The sequence below is a fragment of the Gopherus flavomarginatus genome, chromosome 21, assembly GCF_025201925.1.
Source record: "Gopherus flavomarginatus isolate rGopFla2 chromosome 21, rGopFla2.mat.asm, whole genome shotgun sequence".
Lineage (NCBI taxonomy): Eukaryota > Metazoa > Chordata > Testudines > Testudinidae > Gopherus > Gopherus flavomarginatus.
Window position 1 is genome coordinate 5,017,011 of NC_066637.1, and position 18,391 is coordinate 5,035,401.

The 18,391-nt window shown below is 47.8% G+C and overlaps 2 protein-coding genes across 10 annotated transcripts in view; both read right to left on the reverse strand.

The window, feature by feature from the left end:
* The window catches only part of TNFRSF14 (TNF receptor superfamily member 14), a 56,719-nt gene that overhangs the window by 7,712 nt on the left and 30,616 nt on the right, over positions 1 to 18,391 (reverse strand). For 6 of the 9 annotated variants that reach the window (XM_050931738.1, XM_050931735.1, XM_050931734.1 and 3 more), the window contains 2 exons: positions 17,353 to 17,369; positions 15,855 to 16,630 (listed from right to left, as the gene is read on the reverse strand). The exons of the other annotated variants lie outside the window; for them this stretch is intronic. In XM_050931738.1, the coding sequence (XP_050787695.1) occupies positions 16,436 to 16,630; positions 17,353 to 17,369 (212 nt within the window). In that variant the 3' untranslated portion in view covers positions 15,855 to 16,435. Of the gene's footprint in view, positions 1 to 15,854; positions 16,631 to 17,352; positions 17,370 to 18,391 lie in introns of those variants that run through there. 9 annotated transcript variants of the gene reach the window in all.
* LOC127038792 (tumor necrosis factor receptor superfamily member 14-like) lies at positions 581 to 5,951 on the reverse strand. The gene is made up of 4 exons (XM_050931744.1): positions 5,846 to 5,951; positions 3,561 to 3,666; positions 1,859 to 1,984; positions 581 to 785 (listed from the first exon to the last, which is right to left on the reverse strand). Exons 1-4 carry the CDS (start codon positions 5,903 to 5,905, stop codon positions 616 to 618), a joined length of 462 nt encoding a protein of 153 aa, XP_050787701.1. The 5' UTR covers positions 5,906 to 5,951; the 3' UTR covers positions 581 to 615.

The following is an 18,391-nucleotide window of genomic DNA, read 5'->3' on the forward strand; positions in this document are numbered from 1 at the left end:
GCCAACATGTGCGAGTACAAACCCAGGGCCTCATGCAAAGTGCTGCCTGCAAGAGCATCATGTGAGTGTCCAACGACACCCAGAGGAGTCTGAGCTCGTCACAGCCTGTGACACACTTAATAACCTTGTCCCTGTATATTTCATGCTTGTTTCACAGGGAGATGGCAGCTTAGTGTCTGGCCTGGAAGATGAACAGAGCCCAGCTCTAGAGCAGGACCCAAGGCAGCGAATAGCAATTCCAGAATGGAGGACCCCCAGCAGCTTCCTCACTCCCATGCCCCTGCCCCCCATGTATATTGAGGGAGCTCCAGCTTGAGCGCCTCTGCTGAGCGCAGCTGGGGAAGTGTGTGCTGGGACAGAGGCAGTCAGGACCCAAACCATTTCTGTCCCTATAGGTCAAAACCGATTCCTACATGTGACCAACAGGCAACTCCACTCCGTCAGCAGGCTGCAGCATTCTGCATGGTCCTAAGGGGTGGCCCCATCTACAGCCCAGCCACTCTTCCAGCTGCTTCCCCAGCATCACCTCAGTCTCACCAGGATTAAGTCTCAGCCAGTTTACCCTGCTCCATATTCAGTCTGTGACTGCAGAGTTTTGCCTTGGTATTAGAGAAGTTACATCGCCTTACCAAGTATTTTCACTTTAAAGCCAGGGAGGCAGATGGTGGAGGCACTACACATTTCACAGTCCCCGCCTGCACCATGCCTGCAGAAATCCCCCGGGGCGCAGCCACATACGGTGTTCTTCCTATACGTGCATTTTTCTTTTACCATCAGTCTGGCTCCTAAAGGAAAGTTACATGCATCACAAATACATTTACATGAGAACTAAACAGAATAGATACAAAATCTATTGTGCACCCCAGTCCTTGATGATCCGTGGTACAGGGCACAGGAGCTAGAAGGGTTTGTTATGATGACTCCATTTTACAAGTGTTGCCATGTAAACAGAACCATCTGGAGCCTGACTCTCTGCTGCCCTACACCTTGTGTATTTACATCTGTGCAAAGGGTGCATGCAAAATGCTACCAAATCAGCATTCTCTACACAGCTGCAGCTGAGATCGTGCTTTGCACCCACTCTCCATCCATCTGCACGGGTGTGAATAACGAGAAAGGTGGTGGAGAATGAGGCTCCCAACAGCCACATATAAAGGACCACAACCTCCAATCCAACTGGTCAATGGAGGAGCAGTCCACTGTAGGGGGATTTTGGTATGGTCATAACACCTGCTACACAAACCCTCCTCCTGGCTGCCCAGCTGATCCCCATGTGCTGGGACAGCCTTTGGGGTCATAGGCAGCTGATGTTAAACTAGAGCAGCCTGCAGGCTGTTCTAATTCATGCTGGGGACCAGACACTGATGGCCTCATTAACAGAGGAGCGTAATGGTTGCTTACTGTCACTCATGTCACTCCCGCCTCCTAAGGTATGTGCATATTTCTCAGCCACTGCTTGGGATCTGAAAGGGAAGGTTATAACCTTCCCCATGTACAATACTGATCCTCACGGTGCAGAGCTGCTGCTCTAGGCCAAGAAATACCATCTGAAATGTTTGATTATAATTATGGTTTATTGTGTTTGTTCTACTTCTAATAAATCTGGAGATCCACTTTCCCCCTGAGAAGAGCCTCCTGGGATGATTCTACAAACCTTAATCAGTGGAAGATATGCGACTAAAGCCCATGCATTGGCCAGATGCTGAGAAAACTGTGAGCAAAACCCAGATCTCTTGATTTCCAGTCCTGTGCCCAAACAACTAGGCTGCTTTTGTATGTGTGGGCTGGGGGAGACAATTCGGAAAAAAAAACTAATTAAAAGCCACCCTCACCCCCACACACAGAGCAGCTTCCTTACCTGCATCGCAGACTTTACATCTCATGCACTTTGTTAAGTGATTGGGCTGCTCTGTATACGTGTCATCCACACAGGGCATGCAAGTTGTGCTCCTACTTAGTCTACAATGTTTGACCACCCTGCTCCCTAAAGCAAACAAAACAATTAGCTCCTGTGTAAACCAGGCTAATATATTTAATGCATTAAAACAGAGATTGCAAAAGCAGGTAATTATGCATGACAAATGCACACACTATGTGTGTGGATTATACATGTTGCACACACCACCACTAGAAAAAAAAGGTAAACATTTCAGATCTAGATTGCCAGACCTGAAATCCTCCATTTCTGCACAACACAGGTACAGCAGAGACAGAAACAATCTCATAACTCACCCCTACCTTATCAGTAGTATCCCTAGTACAGTCGTGCTTAGACTCTGTGTAACGGACACAGGACCTTTGACAGATGCATGTGTCCCCACTGGGCCTAGTCAGGATCCCATCCCTTTAAAAGATACAGTTCTGAGTACTGTAGTTTCTCCTAGGGGGATGGAGAATCCTCAGGTGAAGGAAGTGACTGGAGGGATCCTATGACCAGAAAGCGCCAGAGGACTAAGGATGTCAGGTGACTGCCTGTGGCCAGGACTATCCTACTATAAGAGGTAGATTGAGAGGTGAGGGGCTGGGGCAGTGCTGGTGTCCACAGCAGCTTGCTGGACAGCTGCCCGGGGCAGGGCTGTGGCTGAGGTGGGACTGGCAGAGGTCCCTGTGCGGAGGAATGATCAGTAGGATCCTGATACAAGGTGACTGTGATGGGCTGGGGAAGGGCAGGAAGTGCTGGGGGATCCCGGATCCAGGGCAAAGGGTGAATTCAGTGTATTGGGGACAGTGTATTGACTGTTATAGTCAATCAGGGCAGAGATCTGGGTCCTGGGCAGTCAGGCCTAGAGATTGAAACGAGAGTTCAGCTGACCGGTTAGAGCTGGGTCCAGCGGGGCAGAGTCCAGGAACAAGCCAACGGTCAGTGCTGGAGTGACAGAAGCCAAGTGCAGGAGCCGGAGGGTAAAGTGGGGTTGTAGTCAGAAGGTGCAGCCAAGGGTCAGCAGCCAAGGGTCAGAAGCCAAAGGGTTAACCAGAGTCACAGTCGGGAGGCGCAGTCAAGGGTCAGGAGTGGGGGTCCGAAGCCAGGACGGGGTGGGGTAAGGACTGGAAGTTGGCTGGAGCAGGGCTAGGATAGAGCAGGAGCAAGGACTAGACACAGAGCAGGGGAGGCAGGGTTCGCATCGAGCAGTCGCTGCTCTGCTGTGGGTGCCAGACTGCTAAGCAGGAGTAGAACTGCTGATCCAGCAGCCACTCCGGTGCTGTGGCTGCCCCATCAGTTCCAAAGCGATGCAACTCGGCTTCCTGGTTCCCCAGCAGCCAAGCTAGTCAAGGGAGCAGGCCAGCAGCTGGTCCTGCCTGACCTGGCCTCTGAGGAAGAGAGGTGTTACGGAGAAAGTGACTTGCCCAAATCCCCTGTGTCCCAGGCCACAAGACCCATCCTATGTCCTCCACTGACAGGAGAGTAACAAGCAATGAGATGTTTACATGGACAGATCTGTGTCCTCACCACTAGTTACATTCACAGTAATAGAGGTAAGCAAGCTCTCCGGAGGAGGCCAGACAATTGGACTCTCTAGGGAAGGGTCATGATTTTTAAAGAAGCAATCAGATATACCTACCAGCGCTGCACATGGGACAGCATTCGCCATTTATTTCATATTCGCCTGGGTCGCATTGTTGAGCTTCCGAATGACACAATTGTGTTATCAAGAAAATGCCAAAAATCTTTAGGGAAGAAGAGAAGAGTTTCTGATTTGCATCATGCAGGCTCAGTAGCAGATGGGGAGGGGCTGGTACCACTGTGGCACTGATTAGTGCTGTGATGCTTTTGCCTGAAGCCCTTTGAGTCCCTTAGGTTCAAGGTGGGGATTCAACAGTGAAAACGCTCCCAGCAAGCTCTTCTCAACCCTCACCCGGATGCACTGGGCGCTAGTGTATACGGAGCAGCTTCCATCTCCTCTCTCACTGCTACAGAGACACCACTGAATGAACAGGAGTTGGGGGCACTGTTCAGGAAGTGCCCAGCACACTGCAGGATCAGGCCCCTTAAGTGTCTTTTGATGTCTCCTTTGCAGTAGGAGGCAGCATTCACATACTGCATGTTACTGCAATAACGTCAGTGACCCATGAACATGTGCCTCAGTCGTGTCTGAGTGCATGTGCCAGCAATGCCCCCTCTACCATTGGCAAAACCAGACCAATGAACTGCGTCTGTAGTCAGAACAATCTTCCCTGGACAGAATTCTATACAAGCTAAGGGAATGAAGACTTTGGTAGCACAAGCACATTCAATGGAGATCAAAGTGATGGACAAGACGATAATGATGTTGACTAGAAATAGACTCATAGACTCATAGATGTTACCAGCACTATTACATTTCCATGATACCTGAACACGTTTATTATCATATTTTGTTTTATCCTTTAGGATATTGCTGTGATACTTCGAGGTCACAAAGAAATCCAGTTTTCTCTCTTGAAATAATACAGAGTCATTCAACTAACAGAAAGAAATGCAAATTCCAAACAGGTCATTTTAACAGTCTTCATGGTGTCACCGTTTCTCTCTGTTTCTGTGCTAATGGCACCACTTGACAGCTCCACAATATACCTCATCTTTAAGTAGACATACAAAGCTTTCAAATGATGCGTGATGTGTATTTGCATAGATTACAGTAAGATGACCAAATTGGTGTTGTCTGCCACTCGCCTATCAGCGCCCTACTTCACCATTTCCTCACTACCACTCTCCACATTCTGGGTCAAACTCTGCTCTCATTTAAACCTGGAATATTTCTACTGACATTAGTCTGGCTGGAATCCAGCCTTTACAGTCTTGGGACATGATCCTCCATCCCTGACTCATGTAAGTGCTCAGCTCAGTTTGCGTCTAATCACGTGCATCACAGTGATGGGTTTGGATTCATAGACTGTGGCCTTTGACATTTCAGCTAAAGTCGCCTTCTGTTATGATTTTTCTAAATCCAGAAGCACAGGGGGATACCCTGTTAGCCACTTGGAAATCATTTTCCTTTTTCTTCCAGTATAATCTCTTTCCCTTTTACCCATGGCACATTTTGCTGATTATTTGGAATCCAGTTGAACTTAGCACCAGTCTCAGTTTACACTGTGACACCCAAAATGGAAGGACTGAAATATGATCGGCCATGGAAAGCCCCAGACTGAGACCCAGCAGCACAGCTTCGTGTGGGCCAAGCATTATTCCCTGTGCTGGCCTGTCCCCCAGGTCCATTCAACTGTGGAAACCCTGGGAGGAAACAGCAGATACAAAACAACAAACTATGGGGACAGAGCAGCAGCAAATTCAATACAACGCACCACAAGGAGCTACTGTCCATTTAGAATCCTCAAACATTTCCCCATTCAAAGGGCAACTTCTGGGGGTAGGATTGTTTGTTTTTCTAAAATCAGTGTCTGTTAAAAAAAAAAAAACTTCTGCCAATCTACATAATGAAAAGTCAATCCACTTAGATCCCCCCAAGCTCCAGGCTGAGTATCCGCTGAGGAGAAGAAACCAGAATCTCCCAGCGGTATTTATTTCCTACTAAATTAAGGAGGAAAATATTATTTTAAATATTCATTTTTGTTGTTCTTTGCAGTCTCCACCAGATGGAGCCCCACAGCTTCTAAAATGCAGACAGATTTGCTCGAACAAGACAGTAAACAACCCAAACTCCGGCGGGCGAACGGTTCGAGTTTGCCTTAGTGAAAAGGGATCAGTGTAAACAATTCCGCTTCCTGGGATCTTATCATTAATCACGGTCGATTCCCACAGTCCCTCCCCCCCGCCACATCTGCACCCCAAACCTCCCCCCGTGTCTCTGCTGGGCAGGGCCGCTCTGTTGGCTCCATTGTATTTCCCGAGCTTTGGGGATCCACTTACCCGGAGCATGGACCTGAGAACAGACCGCAGAGCCTGGCTGCTTCTGCCCCCGCTGGGCATTGAGTCTGTGACCGCTACGGCTCAGCGCGGCCTCCGGGTCCCGGTCACTGGCCTGAGCGAGCCCGCTGCCACCGCCGTGTCCGCGGGTGTCCGCCCCATGGATCCCCCGCGCCCCTCTCCGGGCAGCTCCCGGGCCCGCGAGCAGGACACAAGCCCAAAGTTCTGGTCCGGTTCCGACTCTGGTCCAGACCCAGCGGCCCCGCAGCAGCAGCCGGGAGACCAGCTCCAGCCCAGCTCGAGGCTCACTTGAAAGTGAAAGCGAAATAATATGCAAGCAGGCAGGGACTTTCCCAGTAGACTGATCTTTAGAGTTATATTGTTATAGGAAACAGAGACTTAGGGTAAACCCACGGTATAGTGGGCACATAGTGTTGACCCTACAGGGGTCACATGGAGGTAAAAACTACCTGTGCCATGGCTACATTAGGATTTTAAATCCGGGTAATTCTCTCCATATAAAAACATTCCTGTTTTTCCCCAGTGAAGACAGCCTATGTCGTGTTATAACCCCTCTCTTATCCATGTGTCTTGTGCCCCAGGTCAGCGTGGCAAACGCTAGAGCCAGGTCTAGCTGAGAGATTCCTGCCAGGCTAGTTATGCCAGTCAGGGTGTGGTGTGAGGTCTGACCAGCAAAGCCCCCAGTACAAATGCAGTTATAGAGGCAGAACAGCACTTTGCCAGTACAGCTTGTTTTCAGGGGGTGGGATTTGGAATAAGCTGTATAGGTAAAATCACAGTGTTGCCAGAGATGACTCAGGGGTCTGTTATATCCTCTGCCATGTGCTTGGAATTTTACTGTCCCAAACAAAGGCCAGAGCTCCTGTTTGTGGAAAGTTACTGACCCAAGCTGGAGTCCAGAGTCACATGAGCATATCACATGTCCTTAGACAGTTTGCTGACTCACTGGAGGTGATCATTGTCCCTTCCCTGTCTGAAGCATCCTCAGGAAGAACTATCAGGAGGGGATGAGTTTCTTCAATGGCCTTTTTTGAGGGCTGAGTGTTCTTGACGGGTCATCCACACATAGCTGTGTAGCCTTGATGTAAATTCTATTGTGGGTGGGGGGTGTCACCCAAGAACACATGTGTAAGATCGAAGTGCACAGTCAATATTCATAACTTCAGATACCAAGTGATACATGCATATAAACAGATAATCATAACCACTCTATGTGTCTTGTGCCCCAGGTCAGTGTGGCAAACACTAGAGCCAGGTCTAGCTGAGAGATTCCTGCCAGTCTAGCTATGTTGGTCAGGGTGTGGTGTGATCTCTGACCAGTAAAGCCCCCAGTACAGATGCAGTTATAGAGGCAGAACAGCATTTGCCAGTACAGCTTGTTTTCCGGGGGTGGGACTGGGAATAAGCTGACAGGTAAAATCACAGTGTCACCAGTAAAAGTTGTCTCCCCATCAGGAGTGCTGTGCTAGTATATCTACATCGCTAAAGCACTCCTAGCCAAAGGCTACATCTACACTGCAAAAACCAACGCTGTAGCTACACTACCGTGGTGACAGCGGCTCAGTTACCATGCTTGTGTATAGATGCGTCCTACATCGACAGAAGGGGGGTTTCCATCTGTGTCATTAATCCAGCTCTCTGAGAGGTGGCATCTAGGTCAATGGTAGAATTATTCCATTGACCTTGCTGCATCTACAGTGGGGGGTTAGATCAACTTAACTATGTCACACAGGGCACAACATTTTTACAGATCTGAGTGATGATGTTAGGTCCATCTAATTTTCAGATGTAGACAGGCCTAATGCAAAATTGGAACAAGCAGTAAGAAAGAACCGTGTGCGAAGGTAACTACACTACACCAACCTGCTATGAAGCAAATTGTTCTACTGTAAGTAACTGGTGGTACCTTTTTCATGTTACGTTATATGCAAGGAAAAGAAAACGGGAATGACATAGGGACCATCTGAAATTGTTAAAAGGTGAAAAAAGCAAATTTATCCTGTGGTTTCAGTTACACTGAGAAGGAAAATACCAACTGCACAAGTCCCTGTTCTTATAACACTGTGATATTAAATGGGCAGATATAAGGTCAGATTCTCTGCTGGTATAAATCATCTTAGTTCCGCAGAAGTGAATGGTGCTGATCAGTTTGCACTAGCAGAACATCTGCCCGTAAGGTCTGAATTGGTGTATGTGACTTGTCCCCTCATGAGCTGCTGATCTCCCACTCACGGAAACGGTTACCATCAACAAGAGCTTCCTCCTCACTTTTAATAGCTGCGGAGAGAATCATTTCCCTTTTTGCTGCGCTCATCACACTGGACATGTGAGCAGGTCGATGTGAGCATTTGTTAGGGTACTAGGGTGACTAGACAGCAAAACTGAAAAATCAGGACAGGGAGTGGGCAGTAATAGGAGCCTATTTACGAAAAAGACCCAAAAATCAGAACTGTCCCTATAAAATCAGGACATCTGGTCACCCTATAGGGTACTTTCCTAGTTTCCAACAACTGGGACAGATGGATTCATTCACACAAGACCCCCTTGTTAGGGTCAAATACTCTGAGGGGGTTTTTCCCCAGGACTCCACCCCACAATTGGCCAAATCTTTAATGCTGCTTCACTGCCTTATTTTGTGCTTCTGTTCCAGCTAGCTGACTGCAGACCCATCTATGCTATCTCTGTATATCCCCCTATGAAGATTATCTCTGGTAGGAGCAGACACATTCGACTAGGGGAAATTATGCAGTGAATGAAGTTCATCGTTCCTGAAACACAGAGGGGCTGATTCTCCTTGGCCTTGTGACTTTTGCAGTCACTGGTGTGGACGGCTACACAAGGCCCAGGGCTACAAGTCACTGGCCCATAGACCACATCAAGAATTGTTATTTATTATCCGTGCTGTGGTATCACCTAGGAGTTTCAGTCATGGACCAGGGAACATTTGTGCTAGGCACTGCACATGCACAGAAACAAAAGATGGTCCCCACCCCAAAGAGCCTGCAATCTAGGCCAGGGATGGGCAAATTTTTTGGCCCAAGGGCTACATCTGGGCATAGAAATGGTGTGGTCAGCCATGAATGCTCATAAAATTGGGGTTAGGGTGTGGGTATAGTACCCCCAGGAAGTGACTCAACAGCATGATCCTCATTTTACACAGAGGGAAACTGAGGCACAGAGAGATGAAGTGATTTGCCCAAGGTTACTCAGCAAGTCAGTGTGTGAGCTGGGAACAGAGCTCTGGAGTTCCAGGTTCCCACTGCCTTGTCTGATTCCTTACACCATACACTCAGCACACAGAGGTCCCTGCAGTTGCAGGTCACTGATCACAAGCCTGGTTCCCCTGGGGCTTTTTAACTATCCTGCCTCTGCCGTGACTCACACCTTTGCCATGACATTCATACTCTACGTAGCTTTCCTTCCCACTCCAAATCAACTGCCAGGCGTGCGCAGAGGAAACTGCCTATTGCTAAATCTTGCCCTGCCCGACTCCCCGCTTTTTCCTGTCTGAGACTGGCTGCCCAGAGGCATTGTTCTTTACTGACCCTGTACGTCTGCTGCAAAAATACAAACCTCCCCTTCATTTCCTTACTGCTGGGTTGAATGAAAATTGCAGATAAGGCAGCTCTTCAACTGGCTGAAGATCTGCTCTTCTAGCTAGGTACAAACACAGCTTTATCCTACACTCCCCAATTCTACTAGCTCCTGCCATACAAACACCTTATTGAGGTGATGGACTCCAAGGGTGCAAGGGAATCTGTGTCAACCCACAGAACTTGCCAATCAAGCTACAGTTTAGCAGAGCTGGTGGTCTGGGTAGGAGGTTGGCAAGAAAGAACCTAGGAATTCTTTGATAAAACCCTTCTTGCCCAGACTGCTGTAATCTCAGAGTGCCACAGAAAGGTTTATACCTCTCTGTATGTTCTTTAAACGCAGATAAACAACCCATCAATCTGGGAGTGTCAGGTAATTTATGGATTCTTTTCAGTGCTAATACTCTAAAGTCCAGCCATTGCTGTTTGTTTAATATCTAGCTGGGTGAGTTACAAGGTAACTGGCAGCCCTGAGGAAAAGGATGGTTCAGGGAGTGAATTTCGGGTTCTTCCTTACTCAGGGCATGTCCACACTTGCCATTTAAAGAGGAAAAAGTCCCTTTTTTGCGCAAAAACCGTGGAAGTGTCTACACTTGCCAATGAAACCATCTCCACAAGAGGCGTACAGATCTTACCGGTGATGCTTGTGCGGTGATGTGCAAGTGAAGACACGTTCTTCCTGTTTACAGAGCTTTTAGCCTCCACAGGATATCCCGCAGTGCCTAGGTGACCACTCTGGCTAGCAGCTCTGCTGCTCTGATGCCAGGCAAGCAGATGTCCACCCTTCCCTGGGAACTTTGAAACTCCCTGTGGCAGGGCAGGGGTATAACCCCTTGACTGCCCTGCTAAAATGCTGGCTAAGCCCTGCCTTCAGGCAGAGAGGCCAGGGGGCAGAGGTGCAAAGCAGCCAGCGGGAAGCCCAGCTGTGGGCCCTAAGAAGGGCTGGTTCACTACAATAGACTGAGCTAAGCAGTGATAGCTGGGCTGAAGGCTGGGAGGGTTATAAAAGCCCTGAACCAAACTCAGTCAGGAGGCTAGCCTGGGAGGGGACAGGAGGCTACAGCTCTGTTGCCTCACCACAGAAGGGAGCCTCAAGGGCCAAGAGACCCTGGAATGGGTTGGAAAAGGGATAACTGTTGGGGGATAAAGGGGACTGCATGGTGGCACTGTAAAATAAAGCACAAGGGTGAAACACCAGAAGAAGGCGTGAGGACTCTTATTTTACCAGCCTAAGCACAGGGTTAGAAGGCAGAAACCTGTGTGGACCCTGTGGCACTGGGGGCTTGTCTGGGAACCTGTTAACTGTTGCTGCTTATGGCTGCCAGCATGGAGGAAACCCTGAAGTGTCTGGTGAGAACAGTGTAGGAAATGCAACAGTTCCAACAGCTAGAGAGGCAGGCCCTGATGACATGGCAGGCAGACCAACAGAGGGCACTCCAGGAGTTCATCTGGGACCAGTTGACGGCCCAGCAACAGATCCACCAGAAATTGGTGGGTCCACTAGCGGGGGATGGCACCGGACGCCGGGGTGGGGAGTCTGCAAGATGGGTCCTGCAGATGACCCCGATGCGTTTCTAGGGGCTTTTGAACAGGTGGTTACGGGAGCCGGCTGAGAGCGGGAGACCTGGGCCCTGCGGTTAGCCCTGTACCTTAGAGGAGAAGCCCAGGCCGTGTTTATGGCTTTGGGCGATGCCCAGGCCAGGGACTACGATGCGATACAGGCCGCGATACTGGACCGCGTGGGTCTCTCAACAGAGAGATATCGTCAGCAGTTCCGGGCGGCCCGCTGCATGGAGGGTCTGTGGCCCAGGGTGTTCGCGCAGAAGTTGATGGACTGGGTCAACCGGTGGCTGAGGCCTACTGCCCAGATGACAGAAGAGGTCATGGACCAGGTGGTCTTATAACGGTTCCTCCTGGGGCTACCAGACATAGTACGGGTATGGGTCCAAAGACATCAGCCAGCCCATGTAGCCAATGCGGTCCAGTTAACAGAGGAATATGTGGAAGCTGAGGGGACCTGGCAGGTGGTAAAACCTGGGCAAGGGAGTAGGACCAGGGAAAAGCCCACCAGATGCTACACCCAAGAGAGGGCCAGACCTGGGGCCCACCCACAACAGAGAACAGACATGTTGGCAGTGTGGACGCCCAGGCCATAAAAAGCAGGACTGTCTGCAGATGAAATGTGGGCTGGCTGACTTTTGTGGGTGGACGGGGGGGTGGAGGAAGGCAGGGAAACACTCCCTGACTACGATACCTGTGTTGGTGGGGGGAAGCCCCGGGACGAGGTGGTGGACTCGGCCTCCATCTGCTCACTGATGCAGAAGGGTCTAGTGAGGCCCCACTGGGTGATTCTAAGGGCAAAGGTGGCCCTATGGTGTGTCCATGGGGACACCCGGGGCTACCCTTTGGCCCGGGTGCCTATGGAGGTGCAAGGGCACTTCCGGTGGCAGCGGGTAGGGGTAGTACAGAAATTACCATACCCAGTCCTATTGGGAGGTGACTGGGGACCCCTGCCAGGCAAAGCCCGGAGTTGGAGTGGGGAGCCTGAGGTGGGGGCCACAGAGAACCCAAGGAAAGAGGTAAAGGGAGATAAGGGGATGCTTGAACCCCCAAAGGCGAAAGAACCCCTCCCCCGGAAATGGGGGAACAAGTGGGGGCTAATAAGAAAACTCCTAGACAACAAGGCCAAGAGCTCAGAGTGATGGTTTGTGGCAACAAAGAACCCTCGAGGAAGGGGTGCCAAGAGTGTAGCTCTCAGGGATCCGAGGAAGGCCAGGACCAATGGTCCAGGGAACAGAGCCCAGAGGTGGGGTACCTAGACCACAAGCCGCGGATAGAAGAATGTGAACTCTGTTGGGCCAAGGAGCATAGGGGAGAGGCCTGTCCCTTCTGTGGATGTGGGGGGAGGGCTGATAACACCAGAGAAGGTCCGCTCGAACCCACAGTGGGGGTGCAGGAGCTTCCGCTTGGGGGCGGATTTGTCCCGCCGAGGAGGGGCAGGGACAGGTGAAGCCTGGCAGCTTCTTGAAGGGGGGAGATGAGCGGATAAGATTCAACAGATTAGTGCTTAGTCAGCAGCTAAGTTAGCCAGCAAACAGCCAGGAACATGTGAAGGATGAGTGTGCTGCCTGCCACTGGAGAATGGAGCCTGAATGACAGCACACTCCAGCTCTATGTTCCTGGAAAGGGACCAGCCTGCCTTGTGCAATGGCCTGAAAAGTGCACTCAGAATGGATAGAGTCATTGTGACAAAACCTCAACTTTCACTAGAGGTTTTAACAGTTGTGAATAAATCAGCCTTGAATTTGCAATCCCCAAAAGACTGCAGTTCTGAGCCAAAACCCAGACAGCGGAGAGCACGAGGGTGTAGGGACTTACAAATATCCTTCTGACACCTTCTGACCACAGGCAGCCTGTCACAGTATAATTCCCCACTCTGAACCTTAGCGTCCAAAACATAGGGTACCAGCATGAATTCCTCTAAGCTCAATTACCAGCTTAGTACTTGTAGCGCTGCCACCAACCAAGAATTCCAGTGCCTGGTACACTCTGGTCCCCCCAAAACCTTGCCTGGGGAACCCCAAGATCCAGATCCTCTGGATCTTAACACAAGAAAAGTAAACCCTTTCCTCAACCGTTGCCTCTCCCAGGCTTCCCCTCCCTGGGTTACCCTGGAAGATCACTGTGATTCAAACTCCTTGAATCACAAAACAGAGGGGAAAATTCACCTTCCTCCCTCCTTCTCTTTCCCCCTCCCAAACTCTCCCTGAGAGAGAAATTAACCCTAACACAGAGAGAAATTAACCTTTCTGTCCCCCTTCCCTCCTTTCTCCCCACCAAGTCCCTGGTGAATCCAGACCCAGTCCCCTGGGGTCTCACCAGAATAAAAAAAACAATCAGGTTCTTAAACAAGAAAAAACTTTTAATTAAAGAAGGAAAAACAGTAAAAATTATCTTTGTAAATTTAAGATGGATTAGGTACAGGGTTTTTCAGCTATAGACACTGGGAATACCCTCCCAGCCTAAGTATACAAGTACAAATTAAAACTCCTTTCAGCAAAATACGAATTTGAACTCCTTCCAGCCAAATGCACATTTGCAAATAAAGAAAACAAACACAAGTCTAACTCGCCTTGTCTACCTAGTACTCACTATTCTGAACTTGTAAGAGCCTGTATCGAGATTGGAGAGAAACCTGGTTGCACATCTGGTCACTCTCAGAACTCAGAGAGAACAACCAAAAACCAACAGCACACCGAAACTTCCCTCCCTGTCCCAATTGGTCCTGAAAGTATCCTGTCCCCTGATTGGTCCTCTGGTCAGGTGACAGCCAGGCTTACTGAACTTGTTAACCCTTTGCAGTCAAAAGAGATATAAAGTACTTCTGTGCTATTAACTCCTACTATTTTTTTATGACACACCCACTCAACCTGAAACACACCGCCAGTGAACCTTGGCTGGGGTGGAAATTTGTCACTCGGATTATTCTGCAGTATGTCTAATTGGTGAGGTGCGAGCCTGTTGAAATATGGGAATGGATACATCTAGGAACAAAGGATGTAGGCAGTACTTACACAGTGGGGGCCTCTCCCCTGGAAAGCCGTGACTTGGAAAGAGATTTGGGGGTCGTGGTGGATAATCAGCTGAACATGAGCTCCCACTACAACACTGTTGTGATAAATGAAGGGGGTGGGGAAATAGCATCCTTTTATGGACCCAGCTAGCCAGTTGGCTATAAAATCCTTAGTAGCTGTTTTCTACTTGCTTTACCTGTAAAGGGTTAAAAGTCACTGCTATGCATAGGTAAAAGGAAATGAGTGGGCACCTAGCCAAAAGAGCCAATGGGACGGCTAAAACTTTTTTAAATTGAAACAAGACTCCCCTTTCGTCTGTCTATCCTCGCGGAAAGGCAGACAAGGCTGGAACTAAGCTGTAAGAAACTTGGGCCAGGTATGAAAAATCATCGGTATCTTACCTAGAAACTACTAATTTGAAATCCCAGATATGTAAGTAGATCAGGAAATGTCTAGGAAGATGCAATTAGGTTTATCCCTTTTTATTTTTTTATGGCTTGTGGACTCTGTGCTAACCCCAAAAGCTTTTGTTGTTCTTGTAACCTTTAAGATGGACTTCAGGAACATTATTCTTGATGCTTAATGCTTGTGGTGTTTTTCTTAGTCTCGTGAGTTTCCAGATGCATTTTCAGTTTTAATAAAATTTACCTTTTTTTAAGAACTGGATTGAATTTTTGTGTCTTAAAACGTTTGTGTATATGTTGTTTGTTTAGCTGGTGACAACACCTAATTTCCTTTGTTTTTCTTTTTGGCTCTTCCCCAGAAGGGTGAAAGGGCTTGAGGGCACCCCACAGGAATTCCCAAGTGTGCCTTCCTGGACTCTCAAAAGGGGCTTTGGTGGTGGCAGCATCTACCAATCCAAGGTCAGAGAGAAGCTGTAACCTTGGAAGTTTACTACAAGCATGGAGTGGCCAGTATTAATTTTTAAAGTCCTTGTGGGCCCCCACCCTCTGCACTCAAAGTGCTAGAGTGGGGAATCAGGCTTGATAATTGTGGTCAGAAGAGATTATGTATCCAAGGATTGCATTAACAGAGGAATCTGGAATAGGAGCAGAGAGGTTATTTTACCTCTATCTGGCACTGGTGTGACTGCTGCTGGAATAGTGTGTCCAGTTGTGGTGCCCACAATTCAAGGATGTTGATAAACTGGAGAAGGTTAAGAGAAGGGCCATGAGACTGATGAAAGGATTAGAAAACAAGCTTAATAGTGATTGAGCTACTTTAGTCTATCTATTCATCTTAACCTGCTTTCTGTTAAGTGGTAACTTGGCTACAGTCTGTACGTATCTGCATGGGGAACAAAAATTTCATAATGGCCTTGTCAACCTAGCAGAGAGGTAAATAGTGGTGTCCCCCAGAGGTCTGTACAGGGCCCAGTCCTATTCAACATATTCATAAATGCTCTGGAAAAAGGGGTAAACAGTGAGGTGGCAAAATTTGCAGGTGATACAAAATTACTAAAGATAGTTAAGACCCAGCCAGAGTGTAAAGAGCTACAAAAGGATCTCAAAACTGAGTGACTGGGCAACACAATGGCAAATGAAATTCAATATTGATAAATGCAAAGTAATGCACATTGGAAAACATAATCCCAACTATACATATAAAATGACAGGGTCTAAATGCACCGTTACCACTCAAGAAAGATCTTGGAGTCATTGTGGATAGTTCTCTGAAAACATCCACTCCATGTGCAGGGGCAGTCAAAAGTGAACAGAATGTTAAGAATTATTAAGAAAGGGATAGATATGATATTTTCTCTTATTTCCAACCATGCTTCTCACTTGGTTTTTTATCTTATCCATAGAGAAGGTTCAAAGCAAATCTGATTAACAAGAGACAATAAATGTGCAGATTTAATGTAGGATGAGATAGTAAGAGCTAATACTTACAGCAATAAAACATTTCTGTTTCCACCCTCTGTTGCCCTGTTATAAAACTACAGCTATGTATAAAATCCATTTTGACTATATGCTTTGTGTTCACCTCGTCCAATATGGAAGAGCCACTGGCCCAGTAGAGATTCCTGGATACCAGGTTAAGTATTTGTGGTGTGTGAGTGGGAACTCTCAAACATTGTAATGAATAAATGGAAGTTTTGTGTAGTTACTGAAAGAAACCAAGAGCCCAGAGTCTGCAGACATTATTACATCTAGCAATGTGTCCGTGAGGAAGGCTTCAGCATAACAGGAGACAGCCAGAGAGACTAAAGTTACATTGATGATGATCACTAGAATTCAGTGAAGAGGGATTTTCAGAGGCCGCCAATCACTAAATTCTGATCGACTTTCTGTCCTTGATCATTCAGCTTTTTCTAGTGTAGTCCTGAGCCTTCAGAAGAAACCAGGGCTGGTGACTATTTCCCTAGATCTGTAGTAGAGACTCCTCTCCGTGTTCCTCCTCTATTACTTGCAGGGCTGACGAATGGTTTTCTCTCTTCCCCTGCTGTGAAAAAGTTCATCTGCTCTTGCCTGCGTTTCTTCAGGTGCTAGGGTGGATATGCCAGAGTTTTTAGTAGTTTCCTGAACAGGAAGGGCTGCATCAGTCCCATTCTTTCTAGTCCGTAACAAATTTTCTGCAACCTCTTCTTTTAGCTCATCCTTTAAAATGTGACAAAGTAAAACAAAGAGATGAACATTCAGTTACTATCAATCAAATGGCTGGTACATTTTCCTAGCACCTGTTAGAGTTCTCTTAGAATTTGTTTTTTTATTCGTTATCATGAAGTATTATAATACTTATTAAAGTAGTTCACCACTTACAACAATAAGTTATATTGTCTGACGTGATTTTTTCCTATAGTGTCCAATATTTGCTGGATGGATCTTAGACTCTGTAATTAGCTAATTTTGCAACATCTTAAAGTGTGTAATGCCACAAGGTAAAGATATAGATAAACCTGGCATGAAACAGCAACTGTTGGTACCCCCTAGGTAGCTATTTTTCCCATTTTACAGATGCAGACAGTAAAGCGCATTGACCCAGACCCTCCAAGATATTTAGGCTCCTAACTTCCATTGAAATCAGGAGCCTGAATACCTTTAAAATCAATGGACATAAAATACTTTTGAGGATCTGGACCATAATGTTTAAGAGACTTGTTCCCTCGTCTCGTTGGGAATAGAACTCAGGTCTCCTGATTTCAGAGCCCCTGGTGCTAATCTCAGGTAACCAGGGAAGACTTCATAGTTTACATAAACACACACTTGTTCTCAGAGACTCCTGTGGCAAGCAGCCATAGCCAGGGCAGAGACACTCATGCCATCCAGCAACCCCTACTCCACTTGCTTGTGCATAGTAAATAAAAGACCAGACAACTCACCCCTATGTCCTGTGCAGCTGCAAAGAAAAAGGAATCTGGTCAGAAAACAGTCTGCTGCATTTTGTACTGACGTTTTTCTGTATTAATGTCCCCAGGCCAAGTCCTGCCCTGAGACACAGGCACAGCTCTCTGCCATTCAGGGGGGCCATGTGGGTGCACATCCACAGAACATGGCCCCACTGTGCTGTGACTGCGCTTTGCACTACACTTAGCAGCATCTTGAGGAATCACCCTGCTGGGAGAGGAAGGTGGTTAGGTGACAAGGCTAATCCAGTGTGACTTTGGGCTCCAACGATGATCTGCATTGATACAGCACCTAACTGCTAAGGACCCCAAAGAGTTTTGTAAACAGCAAATCACACAACCCTATCAGGGGGCATTATGTCAAACAGCTACTCTATGGCTAAGGGAAATTGAGCGATTTGCCAAAATTCACACCTCTGGTCACTGGCAGAGCTGAGAATATTATCCAGGAGTCCTGATTCCCATTCCCCAGCTATAACCAGTAAACAACGTTCTCTCTTTGACCTGAAACATGTTCTTCTCTTGGTGGATAAATGATGGGGCAAAACTGAGATGCTTATTTCTGCAGTAGTAACCGATATTGAGTAGAGCCCAAACTCCTGTTCCATTAACATTGCTGTTCCCGCAGCAAATGAAAAGGGAACTTTGTAAGCACGTATCAGATATAAGCGGGAAAGATCATCAGTAGGGGAGAACTGGTCCAGGTTGCTTGGAGAATGTGAACAGCTGGTACTTCTAGCCACTGGGGAATCTAACCTGGGAAAAAGGCCGGTTTAGGGAATGAGTTGGGGAGGGAGAGAATCCTCCCGAGCTGGGCAGGGGGCATATCCACTGCAGCTGGTCTTATAACACAGCACCATGGCCTGGGATCAGCCAGTTCATCCCATAAAGTAGGTCAAATTTAGATCCAGCAGAGCTTAAAGGCAACCCTGTAGAGAAGGGAGATTTAGACTCTCACAGGGACTCTCAGTTTGAAGAGGCAATTCCAGTGACAGGCTTGCATGTCCCAGAGTAA

Bases quoted from the DNA above. Each gene is read 5' to 3' on its own strand.
- LOC127038792 (XM_050931744.1), bottom strand. From the start codon at position 5,905: ATGCCCAGCGGGGGCAGAAGCAGCCAGGCTCTGCGGTCTGTTCTCAGG. The intron at 1,985-3,560 runs GTAGGTATATCT...TGTTTGCTTTAG, and splicing joins CTGTCCCATGTGCAGCGCTG to GGAGCAGGGTGGTCAAACAT. The intron at 786-1,858 runs GTAAGGAAGCTG...ACTTTCCTTTAG, and splicing joins ATGTAAAGTCTGCGATGCAG to GAGCCAGACTGATGGTAAAA.